General features: G+C 44.4%; 2 protein-coding genes across 3 annotated transcripts in view; one reads left to right on the top strand and one right to left on the bottom strand.

Annotated features, from left to right (window-relative positions):
• CDC73 (cell division cycle 73) overlaps positions 1–8,669 on the bottom strand; it is a 101,001-nt gene extending 92,332 nt beyond the window's left edge. The window contains exons 1-6 of the mRNA XM_014886699.2: positions 8,496–8,669; positions 2,949–3,054; positions 1,929–1,998; positions 871–933; positions 731–783; positions 290–378 (exon numbers count right to left, since the gene is read on the bottom strand). Coding sequence (XP_014742185.1) covers positions 290–378; positions 731–783; positions 871–933; positions 1,929–1,998; positions 2,949–3,054; positions 8,496–8,626 — 512 coding nt within the window. The 5' untranslated portion in view covers positions 8,627–8,669. The remainder of the gene's footprint in view (positions 1–289; positions 379–730; positions 784–870; positions 934–1,928; positions 1,999–2,948; positions 3,055–8,495) is intronic.
• Positions 8,670–12,908: 4,239 nt separating this feature from the next.
• GLRX2 (glutaredoxin 2) lies at positions 12,909–17,446 on the top strand. Of its 2 annotated transcripts, none has more exons than XM_014886749.2 (4): positions 12,909–12,927; positions 14,488–14,554; positions 15,265–15,441; positions 15,967–17,446. In XM_014886749.2, the coding sequence occupies exons 2-4, from the start codon at positions 14,495–14,497 to the stop codon at positions 16,084–16,086; spliced, it is 357 nt and encodes a 118-aa protein (XP_014742235.2). In that variant the 5' UTR covers positions 12,909–12,927; positions 14,488–14,494; the 3' UTR covers positions 16,087–17,446. The 2 variants fall into 2 exon arrangements, with proteins under 2 accessions (XP_014742235.2, XP_088026270.1); XM_088170144.1 differs by lacking the exon at positions 12,909–12,927 and adding an exon at positions 13,155–13,503.

Below are 17,446 nucleotides of genomic sequence, written 5' to 3' on the forward strand. Positions count from 1 at the left end.
AGATTTTTTTCCTATAGTTTCCTTTTAAGTACACCTATATAAGAGATAGGAAGAAGTCATTCAATACATGTATTTTTCATGTGTAGATTATGGATTTCATAAATGCCTTAAATTTGCACTGTCAAAAGTGTTTCAAGGTCTGACTCCTCAAACATTACTGAGATTATCAAAGAAAGGAGAAGTTCCACTGAGAGCTGCTGGACAGAAGTAAAACTGGCTGCTTTGAACAGCACAAGAATTATTCTCCATGCTGTAATTAAGCATTAGGCATAAGGGAAAGTAACCTCACCTGATCTGCTCTGTTTGCACGATGCCCTCTTTATGTCCTTCCAGCCGAGCTGCCAAGCGCTCCTTGTCGAGGCGCACACACTCTTCATCCTGGAAAGAGCAGCCATGTTTAAGTTCTTGTGCATTCCCTTTTCAAATATAAATGCAGCTACAATTAAAGCTATCCAGAAGTATTTTCTTCACATTTGCAAGGACAACCTTTCTTTCCTATGACTTTTGATCTGTGCATTGATCTAGCATTAAGTGCAGAGCTATTGGAAGTTTCCTCAAGAACCACAATTCTCCAAGTCTAATTTCTAACCCCTTCCAGTTCCCATTCACATGAACAGAAGCACTCTGTACACCAAAGGACAGGTAACCCAATGGAATTCCTACAAAAACAGATAAACACCATCATTTACCTCCACCCCCAATTTGTATTGATGACAGTCACTGTCATTACCTCTATTCTTGGTTTCTTTGCTTCTGCTAATATTTCATCTGCTGCTCTTTTAACTATAAGAAAAAGAGGACATTAAAATGCAATATTGCAGTAGATTTTTATAAAATAAACCTCAAAGTTATTTTTCAGTTAAACTGTACCTTGAGTGGATCGTTGAAGACCAATTTCAAGTGGAGCACTTCTGTCTATGCTTGATGAGGTTGCTGCACTCAAACAGAACATTCAGTTTAAATAGAAAATATTTGTAATAATATTTGGGTTTTAAAAAGGACAACAGATGAACTACAACAATGGAAACTCTACATATTAGGTAGCAAAGGTGGTCAAACACTGGGACTGGAATGGAATGGAGATATTCAGAACCTGACTGAATGTAAAGTTAAATCATGTTGCTCAGGGTCTTTTGGCCCATCTTTGAAAAGGGGATTGAACCAGGTGACTTCTGGTCCATTCCAACATAAATTAATCAATGATTCTATGATCTCAATATACCACTCATAAAAGAGAAAACAGTCACAATGAGAATTAGAATCTAGAATCAAGATCTACTGATTTGTCTAGTTTTTTTTTAAAAAGACAACCTGCTGATCCCTTTTATATATAAAGTGATTTTACTCAACATATTACAGAAAAAAATCTCATACTCTAGGATACTTAAAGACCACCTACAAAACAGGGCGTCTTACAAAGGTGATATTTCTGTTTTTCTCAGATAAATCTCTTTTCTCTATTGTTAACAAAAAATTTAAGATCATGCTAGGCAAATCTGCCAGACTGACAAAGCAGTGATTTAATATATTTTATTAAACTGAAGATTTCATCCCACATACTTCTTGCATTCAAGATCAATGTACTACTGAAAGCTTCCCATAGCCTAGAGAAGGAAAAAACATATATGCTAAGCATTCTAACACATAATTATTAACCAAAGTAGGTTAATCGTAATAGTAATGTTCACCTCTAAACATTATATATAGGAATGCAGCTCCTATCTAAGCAAAACAGTTAATTTTAATTGTTAATAAAGCAATTAAAAACATAAGAAATAATAGCTTTGTTTGAGAAGTTTCAGCACATGCAGTTAAGATGCAAACTGCCTATTGTTTACCCCATCTTCCCCTCATACCCCTCACTTGTGCCATGAATATGAGCAGTAAAGAGCACTGTGTGTCCAAGTCAAAAGAACACATTTACTCACATGTTTCCCCATTTAGGTATGCAAGCAAGTCTTTCCTATCAGGTCTTCTTACCACAGGAATGTTTTCAGTCTGAAAAGACAACAGATGTGACATTAAACTGTTCTTCCCTCATAGAGACTCTTGCTGAAGATTTTTCCCTTTTACTGAAAGCTACTCATATTCACACAAAGACATGCCCATGTGTCCTGCCACCCAAGGAAGCTTCAAGTGCAACCACATCCTAGAGGATGTTCAGCTACACAAAATTAATCCTGCTATGAAACTGAAAGACAGGGCAGCCTTTTTCCTCCCTCCTTTCAAACCTGCAAATAAGATCAAGAACTCTTATCACACACACTTCTCTGCCAGGGGTCTGTGTTGATACATAGAAACCAAGTATCTCAATTGTGTCATTCCAACACAGCACTGCTGTCTCAGGTAACAATGAAGCACAAGGAAAGAGCAAGAGTGGCCTCCTAGAAAGCAGTCAAATGGAAATCAAAAGGACTTTTTAAAAATTCCTGTACCTTTATTTGTAGGGCTTAACCAGTAATTTTTTTAATTGGGCTTACTTCCAAGTTCATTCCAAAGATGTTCTGCTTTTCTCCATTCTGTAGATCCCTGCCATCTACAGCATTAAAGGATCATCTAGACTAAGATCCACACAACAGATGGACAAAAGCACTTCTGAAATAGTTTAGTGCTGGAAACAACTGTGTCCATAGAATATCAAGATAAATGCTGCCATTACTGTTAATAATTGGTTGACAGATTCTTGGTGTAAACATAATTTGGTGGTTTGAAGTGATAGACTGTTAGGAAGTGAATTGTCAAGAAAAATACTCCACCCTGTCAGGACCTGTCATGTGATCCTTCTGCAGAGGTGATTGTTTTTACAACTCATACACTTTGCTACATATCATTCTCACTTTCCCCAGCCAAATTCATAGACACAAGTGCTATTATCATTCCCTGAAAATAACTACACATGTATTCATTATCACAAGACAAAAAAATCACATTTTGTATGGTCTACTTACTGCAGCACGACGGACATACACAGGATGGGAAAGGTGCACATTATTGAGTAGGAACAAGATGGAATCCAAAGTGTAGTATTCCCTGGGCTGGCCCTCCTTCCCTGTCCTGTAACACAGGAAAAGATTGTAACATTTAACTTCTCCATCTCTGTCTCAAGAACACCTTCTTTTAGAAAAGGTCCCTTTTCTTTCCAGATGACAGTTTAAAAAGGAAGCAGTTAATATTATTATCAGGCTCCTGCCAAACTAGTGAGCTCTCAATTGTACTAAAATATACAGGTGAGTGAGATGAGTTCTTGCAGCCTCTTTACTGAATGAATTATTTAAAACAAAGTCCAAAAAAAATCCAAAATAAGAGCTGGATGCATTGCAAAATAAATAAGCAAGACTTAGGAAATCGTAAGCACACATTCCCCCTCATTCATACTATTTATTCTGATTATCAAAGGAACTGTCTATCCTATGTGAGACAGCCAGAGAAACTGAACTTAAATAAAGTATTATGTCATCTTCAGGTATAACAGGCCAGAATTTTCAGCACTAGAGAAAGCACAGTGAGAATTTGGGATATATAAATTCCACAAAGTCTAGGGAGGAAAGAGTTCCAAATGGTGCTGAAAGATTAAAATAAGGAGTGACTACAAACTAATTGCACACAAAACCAGCAAAATCCTAAAAGGTACAAAATCACAGTGATCTCCCATACTGAAGTCAGACCACATCAGAGCAACACAACAGCATCAAGTTCAGTCTCAGCTTGTTTCAAAGATACAGCTTTTAAGTCTAAAACAGAACTTGTTCTGTGCAACTATTGGAAAAAAAAAAAAAAAAGAAAGAAAGAAAAAAAACACCAAACAAGGCCAGATAAATCCCTGGAGCAGCTTGGCTCCATGTACATTGAACACAACTTCCCCCTTTCACACATTCACCCATTATGCTGTTACTACAAGATTTTGTAGGGGAAGCAATGCCTGTCCATGTTTTTAAAAACCCTACTCCCTAAGCACTCCAATTGCTCTGAGAAACAGACCTGGCAGTCAGGAAAGCAGCAAGAGCAGCAATTCCACTGCCACCCCCACTTGGGGACCTGTCAAACCCCAGCTCCAGGCAGGACAGGACTCCTGCACATTGCCCAGTCCCTGTCCTCAACCAGCTGGCTCACCTTAAAGCCTGAGGAAGTCACCACAAAACCAACCCAAAGCTATAAATTTAAGACTGGTAGAGAATTTTCAACAAACAAGAGATTTCAGGAAGAAACACTTCCATTAAAAGAGTTTTCCCTCTGAGTACAGTGGCTTTACTCATGAGGGCTTATCATGAGCCCCAAAACACACCACAGAAGTGTCAACCTCACTGAGGGAAAGGAGAGGAAATAAATACTCAGTCACAACTTTATGGAGCCTGAAAGAGCCACACAAAAATCTACTAAACCAACAGGAATGTAAGTCTGTTTTCTCAGTACTGTGGATTTAATACCAGCTACTGCTTTGCTTATTATCACTTTTCTGAAATTAGCCAAGAATGCCCAATAACCTGTTCAGAACTTGTTATCAGCAGTAAAGTTCAAAACCCCACCTTCACAAAGATGCCTGAGAAAACCAATATAAGAATAACATGCAGAGAAAAGGGATTCAGGATACCAAAACTGTGGAGTAAAGGGTCTGTCTTACCACTGTCCCTTCCTTCTGAAAACCTGGTCTGCATGAGGTGGAGGGTGCCTGTACTTTTTGTTGCTGCAGAGGAAAAGGAGTAGACACAGGATCTTTCTTTCAACTGCTAAGAAGCCAAAATTTGGCATCACAACTACAGGCAGCCACCAGAACTAGATTCCTCGGCAAGGAACTGTTTGAACAAGCAGCAAAGCAGTAAGGAGCTTTGATAAGGTGGTATCTAAACATACTGGAAGCACTAGCAGAAACAAAAGCTTCCTACACACAGGCTTGGCTCCGAAGCAAAGCCATGATGTCACATGACACAGTTGTCACTTCATTTTAAAACAAACACTTTAGATTATCTTAGTTCAAAATAACTCATTATTTCTTTGAAGTGTGCCATGTGCACTGAGCATGATAGAAAAGTCCAGCTGGTCATCTACTCAAGCTTTAACAATGTCTAGCAATAAATGACAAAATATTTAAAAAAAAAACAAAACACAACATTATCTATTAATTGAAAAAATACAGTATTAGAAAGCCACAGGCATTGCCAAAGCTCAGCAGGGCACAGCTGATACTTCAACACTTCAACCACACACACAAGAATTCCCTGTGCTCATTACGGCTCTAAGAATGTTTTATTAGGAGGACAAGATATTGCACATTAATGGGAAATCATCAGATGGACAAGCAGTTGCACACAAGGAGAAAACTTCAGCCTAAACTGACATTTCAACATCAGTGTGTGCTCCTGCTAAATAAACAGAAAACTAAAAACAGGCAGATCTGAAGGCAGCTTGCCTCATTCCATCTACAAACATCCAAAGTAGAAATAGAAATTAATTCTGTTATTTCCCATATTCACTTATGGCATTAATTACTTAAGAAAAAAATTCAAACCTTAGGAAGCAGACCTCAACAAATCCAGTGACAATCATTCAAGCAAAAATATAAGGAAGAGCTGCATCTTTTACAAAATAAACTCCAGCTTAAAAATGGAGAAAATGTTTATATAATAGGAAAGACTAAGTTTTTACTCATTTTTAACACCAGAAACTTACTTCTTACTCATCCATTCACCTTCCACCTGTGGGCACCAGGAATTTATTAATTTTTAACAGCTTTATTTCCTCTTCCCTGTTTCAAAGCCTTAAGTTTTACAGAGGTACTAAGACCTGTGTCTCATCCACAAAACCAAGCAGAAGCCTCCAAAAACACAAGACAAAGCACACTGAGTATCACACAACTGACAATACCCAGGGCCAGCTCCCACTGTTTAAAAACTCAGCTGCATATCCTAGCCCCTTGACTAGCCAAACAAAGCAATAAATTTCTCTGGTAGATTGATTCCTTCCTTTGGTTTTGAAATAGATTCATTAATCACTCTTCTAGCCCCATAGGTCAAAACACACAAACCACTTCATCTCAGACCATCCAGCATTTTTCATGTGCAAGCAGAAGCATCCCTATAATTATTATCTGGAAACTAAACTGGATTAAAGTTGTTTTCCCTCCCACTTTTTTTTTTTTTCCTCCAGGTTACCTTGAACTTGGCTTGATTCCTCAGACCAATTCCCTGTTAGGGTGACACTTGTGCTAGCAGAGGCAATGCAAGGCAGCACTGCTGACTTCTGCCAGCTAAGCTGCTCGAGGAGCCACAGCTAAATGTCTCATGGGACTACTTCTAATTCTAGCAGGGACAAATGCCACTGCTGCTCCTCAGCCTAGCATTACTCTCTTCAGGCTGGAGATGCAATTACAGCAACCACACTGTGGACACCTAAAACAGAACTCAAGGTTTGTTCTGTGAAAGACTAAGCTACCAACACCTGCTCAGTGCAAGCATAATTTAGATCCTGGCAAGTGACCTGAATATAAAATGGTTTGAAACTTGAAAGTTTTTGAAAATGTCCCTCCTGAGTGTGGCAATTACCTAAATTAGCAGCTTCTAAAGTGTGGCATTCAAGCTACTGAGCATGGCTTGCAGAACTGGTCTCATTTTTACAGTGTCTTCAATTTAAAGCTGAGACATGCAAAACGCCACAGTGGTTGACAAGAAATGCTGTGAACTGACAGCATTCTGATCCTATCAAAAGTTCAGAAGCCACCAAGATTACTAACCAAGATTAACTAACTCACCTCAAACAAACCAAAGAACAAAACCCCTCAAATTCTACCACACATGTACCCCAGGAGGTGAACGTGTATGAGCATGGCACACACAGCTCTGACAAGGAGCTGCTGCTGCTGTGCTCAGGGAATCCTCTGTTCACCCACACATCCTTCTCGACCAGGAAGATAAAGTTGCCTGGCTGTACATAGCAAAGTTTGCTCTCCAGCTGCTTTTAGGCTTTTGGAAACCATTTCAGGTCTACTCCAAGCTCTCCTGAGCAATAGGATAGGGTTGGCATATCAGTTTCTTGCTCCCTGCAGAAGGGCAATGAAACTTGTTTGTCTACTTAACCACTACCTGTTACCACTTGGGAAAAGCAACTTGTAGCAAGGAAACCACCACAACTGTCTACACATTGCCCAGCAAAAATACAACCAAGACTTTCTAACTGCTTATCCAAATATTTTTCTTCCTCTTCAGTCCACATACCAGTATCCCTCACTCAGCCAGGAAGCAAAAATAACTCCAAAAATTAGTTTTTGAAAGCTTGCAATAGTTAATGAAAAAGCACATTTCTAGTAATATATAAGGTACAAAGTAAGATCAGCTACAAAAAGTCCACCTACAACTGAAGACAAGCTTTCTCTCTCTCAATCTCAGGCTAGTAATAGTCATATCATAATTACGAGAACAACAAAAAAAGTATTCCTGGTCAGATAAGTTTGGGGTTTTCTGAGAAATCTGCAGGTACTTTTGCTTTTCCACAAAGGTTCACAGACTAACATGTCCTCTTTGATCAACACCTGAGCTTTAACAAGAAGGATTTTTCCCACTTGAGACTGAAAAAGATTCATTGGAATGCTTCTAGTGAGGACATCAAGAAACAAGCTAAATACTAAGAAAAGGCAAACAAAAAACTCCTCCACAATGCAAGCAATCCATACTACAGTAGGAAATCCAACAGGTAAAAACTCATTTTTGAGCTTTCTAAAACCAAGCATTTTTATCTAATACAATCATTTAAGCCACATAAACACTCTCTCTACTCGTTTACTAAGATAAGACCAACTAGGAAACAGCGTGCACTAAGTCCTGCCCAGGAAGAGGCCTCAGGTGGGGGCAGAGCACCTGCACAGCTCATCAGAGGCAGCGTCGCTCTGGACCTGGCTGGCTTTGTTCTGGTGCATCCGAGCTCCAGGAGACGAGAAGCAGCCCCGACAAGCCAAGGCAGTAGAATCACAGACCCCGCTGAGTGGGAAGGGACTCATTCAACTCCTGGCTCCGTGCAGAACACCCCAAGAATCCCACAATGTGCCCGAGAGCGTTGTCCGGACAACAATATAACGCCTCTTTTTCGCCAAACACCCGGAAAAACTTGGGAGAAGCTGCCTCCAGCCATCTCATCGCATGAGTCTGCAGGACGCGGCCCCGCCGGGCGGCTCGGACGGGAGCGCCGAGAGCCGAGGAACGGCCCGGCCCCGGTTCCGCGGCTCTCCTGACCCAGGGCAGGACCCGGGAACGTTCCCGAAGGGAGCGGCGAGCGCTCCCTGCCCGGCAGGGCTGCCAGCGGACAGGAATCGCCCACGGGACACCCGGGCAGGACACCGGGGCCCCGAGGCCCTGCGGGAGGCGGCATCAGCCCGCCCGACCCCGTCCGCCTCGCCACCTGCAGGGCACCCGGAGCGCCAAGGACGGCGGGACCCCCGTCCCCGCTGCCCGGGCGCAACTTCGGGGCAACTTCTCCCCCCACCCGCCCCTTCCCCCGGCCGCGTCGCTTACCCCCAGATGACATAGTTGGTCTTGACGTTCTTGGGCCAGGAGAACTCTCCGAAGATCACCTCGTCGCCCTTGACCACGATCTCCTTCTTCTGCGTGTTGTACTGCCGCAGCACGCTCAGCACGTCCGCCATCTTCGCCCGGCCGCCACCGCTCCGGCCGCCGCCGCCCGCCGCAGGACCCCGCCGGCGCGCCCCGGGCTGCCCGCCGCGAATGCCTGAGCCAACGCCGCCGCGCCGCCTACTCGGGGCGACGCCGGACGCGTTGCCACGGGAGCGACGTGGGCCCGCCCCCAGGAGGGGCGGGGCCGGGGGCGGGAGGCCACGCCCCCTCCGTCCTCACGGCGGCCACGCCCCTGGTGCCGCCCTCATGGCGGCCCCGGCGGGGCGGGGTGTGCGGCTGTCTCCTTCTCCGTCCCGAGCGCATAGGGCTTTGTTGTGTTTTATGTGCAAGCAGAGCCTTCACACGGTCACTGCCTGAGTTTATCGGCGCTGCTTCTCTTCTCTGGAGCTTTGGTGCTCCCGGGTGTCCGCCGAGTCACGGCGAGGGGCGCGCTGGGATGGTTTGGGTGCGGGTAACGAGGAGTTTTGGTGGTGCTGAAGAGGTTTTAGAGGGTGCTGGAAGGGGGTTGGTGGTGCTAAGGGGGTTTTAGGGGTGCTAGGATGGAATTGAATGTGCTAATGGAGTTTTACAGGGTGCTGGGAGGGATTTGTGGATGCTAAAGCACAACTAAAAAGGGTTTCGGGGGTGTTGAGGTTTGAGGGGGGATTGGGGATGCTAGGAGAATATGTGGTACACTGGGAGGGGTTTTAGAGGGTGCTCAAAGGGATTTGGGGTTGGAAGGGGTCTGAGAGAGCTAAAATGGATTTGGGGGTGCTGAGGGGGTTTGAAGGGGGTTGGGGGTGCTGGGATGGTTTGCTGGGGTACTAGGAGCAGTTTTAGTGACTCTAAAGAGGTTTTTAAGGGGTTTGGGGGTTTTTATGTCATTACTCCCAACCATGTGCCCTGCAGTACGTGGTTGATACCAGCTGGGACAGCACGGTCACAGGAATACCTCAAGAAAACAGTAAAAGTAAAACAGAGAAAAGTACAAGGACCAGAGGGAACAGCAAGAAGCAGTATCAATGAAGTTTATGCTGGACATTAGGAAAAGGTTCTTCACCCAGAGGGTGGTCAGGTTCCACCAGGATAGTGGTCATGGTCCCAAGCCTGCCAGACTTCCAGAAGCTTTTGGGCAATATTTTCAGACACGTGGTGGGATTATTGGGGTGTCCTGTGCAAGAACAAGAGTTTGGCTCTATGATCCTTCAGGGTCCCTTTCAACCCAGGATATTCTGTGACTGATTCTCTCAGACACTGTGCATGCATCTCACTCTGTATCCTGGATATAAAGCTGGGTTAATAAAAAGATAGAAAAGTCTCTGCTTTATCCATCACAAAAATGTCCTTTAATTCTGATACAAATAGCCATCAAAAGACCATAGCAAAAAAAAAAAAATGGTCATTAGGAAAATGTTGCCTGTAAATCTGAAGGACAAACAGTAATGCCATGGAGCACATCCTACATTAGCCTGCAGAATCTGGGATCTCAGAGCTCACTTTGCTTACCTGAGCAACTGCACAGCTGCAGCTGGCACATGCTCTCCCCATGCTCTCTCCATGTTCCAGGTTAATTTCTTCTGTTCAAACACACAAAAACTGGGAGGGTAGCATTCCTAGCAGAACCAAACAAACCGGTACCCCCTAGGGAATATTGATTGCAGGATTTGAGGCCCCAAAACAAGCTCTCATCATGACTTATTATAATCTTTGATGCTCATAATTTTCTTAACACTCTCCAACACTGTCAGAAAACATTATTCCACCTTAAATTTGCAAAAGGCAGAATTGGGTCATTTTTCTTCTTCAGTATGTTAGTGATATCCCCATCTGTGTCAAAACAACTCAGCATCCAGGGCACCACAAGTGTATTTAAAACATTTCAGACCTGGTATTGAAATATGTAGCACACAAATATGTACTACAACACCCAGTAACATGGTGAATTATACCAATCACTGACAGTATTTATCTGTCAATGGGTATAGAGTAATATTTATGTATTTAGAAGACAAAGCCATAATGAATAAATATCATTTCCTGAACTGGATTTGGAATTATTATTTGAGCTACAGCTCATGAAAATTGGAACAGGGCTTGAAATGCTTCCAGTGGGCAAGTCCCATTTCCATGCCTCATCCAAAAGCCCCAGTGCATCCCCTAAACCAGTGCTACCTCTTCAGAAACACATCCTGTACATCTGCTGCACTACAAGTAATCCTTCTTTTCAGTGAGACACACGGTCAGTGCATTACAATGACACCCAAAAGCCCCTCATCTCAATTCTGCTCTATTCTGCTGCTCAGGGAGCAGGGAATGGTGCAGAGCACACTCAGCCTCACACATAGCTGCAAAGAGATTTATTTTCAAGTTTCCAGAAAATATTGTAGTTCTTGTTCCCTTTTTCATTTAAGGCTGCCTTCGCTGGGGAGAACAGTGAAAAAGCAAGGTGAGCTAGAAGGAGCATGTGCATTGGCAGTGGTCCAGCAGGGACAAGCTGCCTGCACCCTCAGGAGCAGGATCCCTGCAGGAGCTCGGTGTGCTGCTCCGGGAGGAGGGAACAAAGCAGGAGCAGCACGGAGCGAGTTTGTCTCGCCCTGCTGAAATCAATGCAGATATGAAACAAAGGATGGAGCATCACAGAGGTGCTGTGGTCATGCTCTGGCAGGAACAATGCAGGCTGCAGGAACTAAGCCAAAGGAATGACCCAAACAATGACCTGGCTTTGTGTCAATAACCCCCATATATGCTCATGACTAAAATCAAACTCCACTTAGGCGGGAAATTATGTCAGCCATAACTTTACCTGCTCCCATCACTCACTGAAAACAATATAAATACAGCTCTAGTGGTAAGGGAGGTCAGAGGAGACTCCATCTCTGTATCCTGGCACTGTCAGAGGGCTCTACCCATCTCCTCCCCTCGAGGACACCCACTGGGTAAGACTCTAGCACTCAGCTATAGCGGGTGCTTGCTCGGGAAATTCAGAAAGCCAGCCTGTGTTTGTGATCATACTCTTAGTGCCACTTTGGCATCTCCCAACTGAATGTGCTTGTAGCTGGCTGTATTGTTCATATTTCATGTGTTCAGATACACTTCTGCACGCAGGGTACTCACCACCGGCACAGAAGCACAGAGTGGGCTGGGCTGGAGGGAACTCCAAAGATCATCCCATTCCAGTGCCACACCGGCTCTGCATGTCTGCTGCCGAACTGGCCACGGCTCAGAAGCTAAACCCGGCTGTCCCAGCCCCTCTGATATCTGAGGAGCAGCTGGAATGTCAGGGGGGTGATTTTCTGCCAAATTTAATGCAATAGATATAGTGGGTTTGCTCTTAACGAGACACTTTCATTACAAAATAGTTTCCACAGCTTGCTTTGGGGATCATAATGACATTATTAACCACCATTTATATAATTGAATCAGGATTTGATATGAAACTATTTCCATGTGGCATTAGATACCTGAGAGTTTATCAGTTTTATCACAGAAGATTACATGGCAAGATCATTACCTGAAATGAGCAAGCAAGTTACCATTCAGTAAAATGAAAGTATGTGGCATGGGTACAATTGGTTTCAACTGCATTTTCTCGCTACTGTAACAGGTTATACTGATGTTTTGTAGGAAAGCAAAATTAAGTTGCAAAACATTAGACAATTTTACATCACAGGTAAATTCATTTAAGAGTAATCAACATCCAGAAAGATACTACATTATTAAGATACATCACGCATGAACACATATTCCCTTTTTTATAGATACATGTGAGCAAAACCAAACCAGTACACGAATACTGGTTTGCATTTCCTTGCAGTATTTTTTAAACATAGGGCTGAGCACTGAATAATGATCCAGAGCACAATTTACCCTCTCAACTAAGAGGGGGATAGAAAAGTTTCTCCAGTACTGAAATATTTGTGCAGACCCCAGAGGGGATACTCAGAGGGTATTCCACAGGAGTTCTCTGCCAAGGACACGTATTTAACCAGGCTCCATAGCAAGGTATGTGGCGGTGAAATAACAGAATATCGTTGAACAGCTTTTACTGAGCAGAATGAGGAAATTAAAAAAACCTTTCCACATAAAGTAAAACCTCCATTATTTTTGTTTTCCCAGGAGCCACTAAGAACATTCCACATATTACACGATTAATCAACTCCTCTCACATAACTTCCCAGGTACCAGGAGGAGTTCTCCATCCCCCACACGTTATTTATTCCATTCCCAACACTCCTGTTTGCTTCACAGCTCAGTTTCTGACTGAAGAACTGCAAGGCAGGAAAGAACCGTGAGGAAGAACAGGCAACAGAAACTGGGACGGAGGAGATTTAAAGTAAGTTTTACACTGGATGAAGCAAAGGCACCACCAAAATTGGCGTCTGGAAGTCGGCCGGGCAGGAGGCCGAATCTCCCCGATTTCCCCGGCACCAGGAGCGGCTCCCTGGCCTCCGGGAAATCCAGCCCCTCTTTACACCGCTCCAGACCCCGATCCCGGGAAACTCAGCTCCTCTCTACGCGTCTCCTGACCCCATGCCGGGAAAGCTGCCCCATCCCATGCTGCGCCTGTGCCAGCACTGCGCTGTCCCTACACTGTCCCTGTGCTGTCCCTGTGCTGTCCCTGCGCTGTCCCTGCGCTGTCCCTGCTCTGTCCCTGTGCTGTCCCTACACTGTCCCTGCACTGTCCCTGTGCTGTCCCTGCTCTGTCCCTGAGCCGTCCCTATGCCAGCCCTGTGCCGCTGGCGCTCCCGGCGCACCGGCAGCGCTGCGGGCAGCCCCGGGAGGCGGCGCGGGGCCCTTACAGGAGCGGTGTCGGACCGCCGTGAGGACTGAGGGGAGCACCGCCCCTTCCTGCTGCCGCCATGGCCCTGCAGGGGGCGCTGCGCCGCGTGGCGGCGGCGTGGGGGGGGCGGTAAGTGCGGGCCGGGGGCGCCGGAGCGGGATAGGGATCGGGACTGGGAATGGCACAGGGATAAGAACCGGGATCGGGATAGCGATAGGGATCGGAACTGGGACTGGGACCGGGACAAGGACACGGGCTGGAACAGGGACTGGGATCGGGACTGGGAATGGGACTGGGACAGGGATAAGGATCGGGTCGGGACACGGATAGAGATAGGGACCGGGACTGGGATCGGTATCGGTACAGGGACCGGGACCTTGACTGGGATTGGGATTAGGGCCGGGATTGGGACCTGGACGGGGACAAGAACAGGGATCGGGACTGGAACAAGGACCGGGATTGGGAGAGCGACAGGGTTCGGGATCAGGATGAGGACAGGGATAAGGATCGGGACAGCGACAAGGATCAGGATCAGGACAGGGATCAGAATGAGGCCAGGGATCGGGATCAGGACAGGGATGAAGACAGGGATCAAAATGAGGACAGGGATTGGGATCAGGACCGGAACAAGGACCGGGATCGGGATTGGGACAGTGACAGGGTTCGGGATCAAGATCAGGATCAGGACAGGGATCGGGATCAGGACAGGGATCAGGATCCGGACAGGGATGAAGACAGGGACAGGATGAGGACAGGGACAGGGATGAGGACAGGGATGGGGATGAGGACAGGGATCGGAGCGGGCGGGGTGCCGGGTATCCCGGCAGGGCAGGGGCGCGGAGCCGCTGCCGGGGCGGGCGTGTCGCGGGTGTCACCCGTGTGCGTGTGCGGTGTCACCGGCGGCGCGGAGCGTTTCCCGTGTAACGGCCCCGCCGGGCTGATCCGCAGCCATCCCGCCGCTCCCCTTCCCTGCAGGCACCCAAGGAGCTGCGGGGCTCTGGGTGCTGCGGCCCAAGGGAACTTGCACGGAGAACTCAGTTAAATATCGAAACAAAACAGGGCGATGTGGCGTTTCTTGGAAATCTCGAATGTCTGACTGTCGCTTCTTTTTAGTTCTAGAATGGGGAACAGCCAGACCACTCTAAGATTGTCTAATGATGCTGCTGTGAATCAAATACAGGTAGCGTTATTTATGTTGCTTTTACTAATTTTCAGCATTTATAAAACCCAGTTACTTCAAACTTTTTCTTATTTATACAAAGAAATACTGTAAATAGTTCTGCTTGTTGAACCTGTTCCTATGTTTATTATGGTTATCAAGCCGTGCTGGCAGTTCTGTTTATCCATAGCCTTGGAACCTGATCTTCCTAGGCTGCACCCATTCTATGGTTTTTTAGACCTTTCTACTCAAATTCAGTGCTGCTGTCAACACTGGGGAGAGAACCTTGTAAAATTACTGATACCAAGGAAAGTTAAATATTTTAAAGGTTTGGGGTTCTTTAATATAAATTTACTGACAGTAAATGATAGCCTGAAATCCCCTTGAATTTACAGTAAAGTGATAAGGGTGTATCTTCCACCCATTGCTTTTGGTCACTCTGTTTGCCACTGGCACATCCCAAGTGCCTTACAGACAAAGAAAACTCCAAAACAATCTAGGGGGATGCAGGGAGTTGGGCAGACTGCAGAGCAGAGTTGTACCACACACTGCCCCATCCTTGTGCTCAGTTTGGAGCCAGGTGCAGGTCAAACCTGCCTTCAGAAGTGCCAGCAGAGATTTTCCTCTGTTTGCTACTCTAGGAGCAGGTTTTTAACTTGTGTATTAACTTGTTCAGTAGTGTTCAAAGTGCATGAAGCTCGCTGACTTTTAACTTTCTTTTGAGCACACAGGATATTGTTTCACACAACTGTGTGGTGATTTTCTCTAAAACAACATGCCCATACTGCAAAATGGCAAAAAACTTGTTTGACGGTTTGAATGTGAATTACACAGCTGTGGAACTAGACAAAAATACGAATGGAAGGCAGTTCCAAGACGTTCTGGAACAGATGACTGGTGGCAGAACAGTGAGTATATTCTCTTATACATAACAAGTAACAATTGGGCTACACACAGCACTCTTGGGTTATATCCATAGCAAGTCCTTAATTGCTTTGTGACACTTAAATTTGGAATACAAGCTCCTAAATTAAATACTGCAGAAGGGTTCTGTCTCTTCTTCTAGAACCTCTCTGGCTATCCCTCAGAATTGATCTTTGCCATACTGCCAACTGAAATAATTGAAGTATCAAAGCCATTTTTCATTTGTGTGTTTAAACCATTGTATTTAACACTTGAATTTTATAGTGTCTCACTTAACGCAATTACTGGAATTTATTACAATCACCCATACAAAGACTTCATCCCACTTTTGAGGGGCACATCAAGTTTCCCATCTCTGTAAATATTCTGGAGAAGTATGAGTTGTACACTAATATTATACACACATGTAGCAGAACACCATAATTGTGTGTACTGGAGTCCACATTGGCTTGCTTGAATGTTTACCTTGTTTCCAAGAGCTAACTAAACCAACTTTGTTTTCTTGATAGGTCCCCAGAGTGTTTATCAATGGGACTTGTGTTGGAGGTGCAACAGATACTCAAAAGCTTCACGAGGAAGGCAAACTGCTTCCTTTAATTCATCAGTGTCAAATGAAAGCAAATTACTGAGCAACCATCTCTAGCTTAGCTTTGTCTTCCTTTGTACGAACAGAATTTCAGATGAATTCAGAAGATCACAGACATAGGGGACAAGCTGCACTCAACAACCTCAAACCATGGCTTTCTGAATTACAGATCACTCTGACAGACTTTATGGACTTGGTGAATTACTTGGTGTCCTTGCCTCAGCTTTCCCACAACCTAATGTTTATCATTAGCAAACATTATGTAACTCTTGGGGTTCTGAGTGAGACAGTGATGTCCTTTCATGGTGATTGCATCCTGCTCCAAGGAAGTCCTGCAGCCTCTGCAGAAAGAATCCTGTGGGTTTTGCTGCACATTAGTTTGCTTTCTAGCTTTGTCTCAATAAATTGTCAGTTTAATTTAATGGTTTCTTTAAATATAATTTTTCTCTGTCAAACTGAAGTGTAAAGCAAACCCAACTTGTAGTGATATTGGTGTGTGTATGTCTGCCTGTCTTGTATTCCAGTCCCTGATCACCCAGCTCCCAAATTGTGTGTCCAGTGGAACAGAAAAGGGAATAAAGATCCTGGCAGCTTTAGAGAGTGACAGCTTTCATCTTTACTCTGCACTGGGAAGTGTCAGTCTATACTCCATTCAGGAATGTCCTTCGGGGGGGCAGGCAGCTCGGGCACTCAACTGCAGCTGCAGACTACAGTAAAACCAATCCAACAATAGCATGAAACATAAACCCAAGTGAAGCAGGTCTAATATGCATAGAGTTTATTTAGTACTTAAATTCTACAGTCAGAATGCAGTTTACTAGCCATTTTAACTTTCAGTTACATGTCTAAAAGAAATTACTAAAATTCCATAGTTTCAGTACAATGTACATCCAAAGCCAGACCAGGCAATGCCAAGACTCTTGGTTATTTCAAAGAAGTTCATATGCTAGTAAAAAAATTATATCCCATTCTTCAGTTAAAGGGACCATTACACAACTAAAGGTGCACATATTAGAATAAAAACATTAGTCAATTAATTTTTTACTCACTTTTTGTGAATTAAGACTCCTGTTATTTCCATTGCTTTCAGCATTGCATGTACCTAAACTAATTCTTCCCCTCAAGGGAAAAAAACATCAATCTTTAATTCCAGCTAACTAGGATGGCAAAAGTATCATTTAAACTTGACAGCTTCATTTTTGTGATGCAGGTTTGAACTAAGTTTCAACTGCATCATTTGTACAAAGTCTTTAGTATAGAGTTGCCTGCATGGTGCATCTTTAATATGGAATTGGCTAATTCTACACACTGACCTTGTTTCATTTTAGTTATTGCAGTTTACTGTATGGTGTGCATCTCTGAATTTACACTTAATAAAGCAATTTATTTTGCACATACAGTCA

The sequence above is a fragment of the Sturnus vulgaris genome, chromosome 9 (assembly GCF_052056855.1).
Source record: "Sturnus vulgaris isolate bStuVul1 chromosome 9, bStuVul1.hap1, whole genome shotgun sequence".
NCBI lineage: Eukaryota > Metazoa > Chordata > Aves > Passeriformes > Sturnidae > Sturnus > Sturnus vulgaris.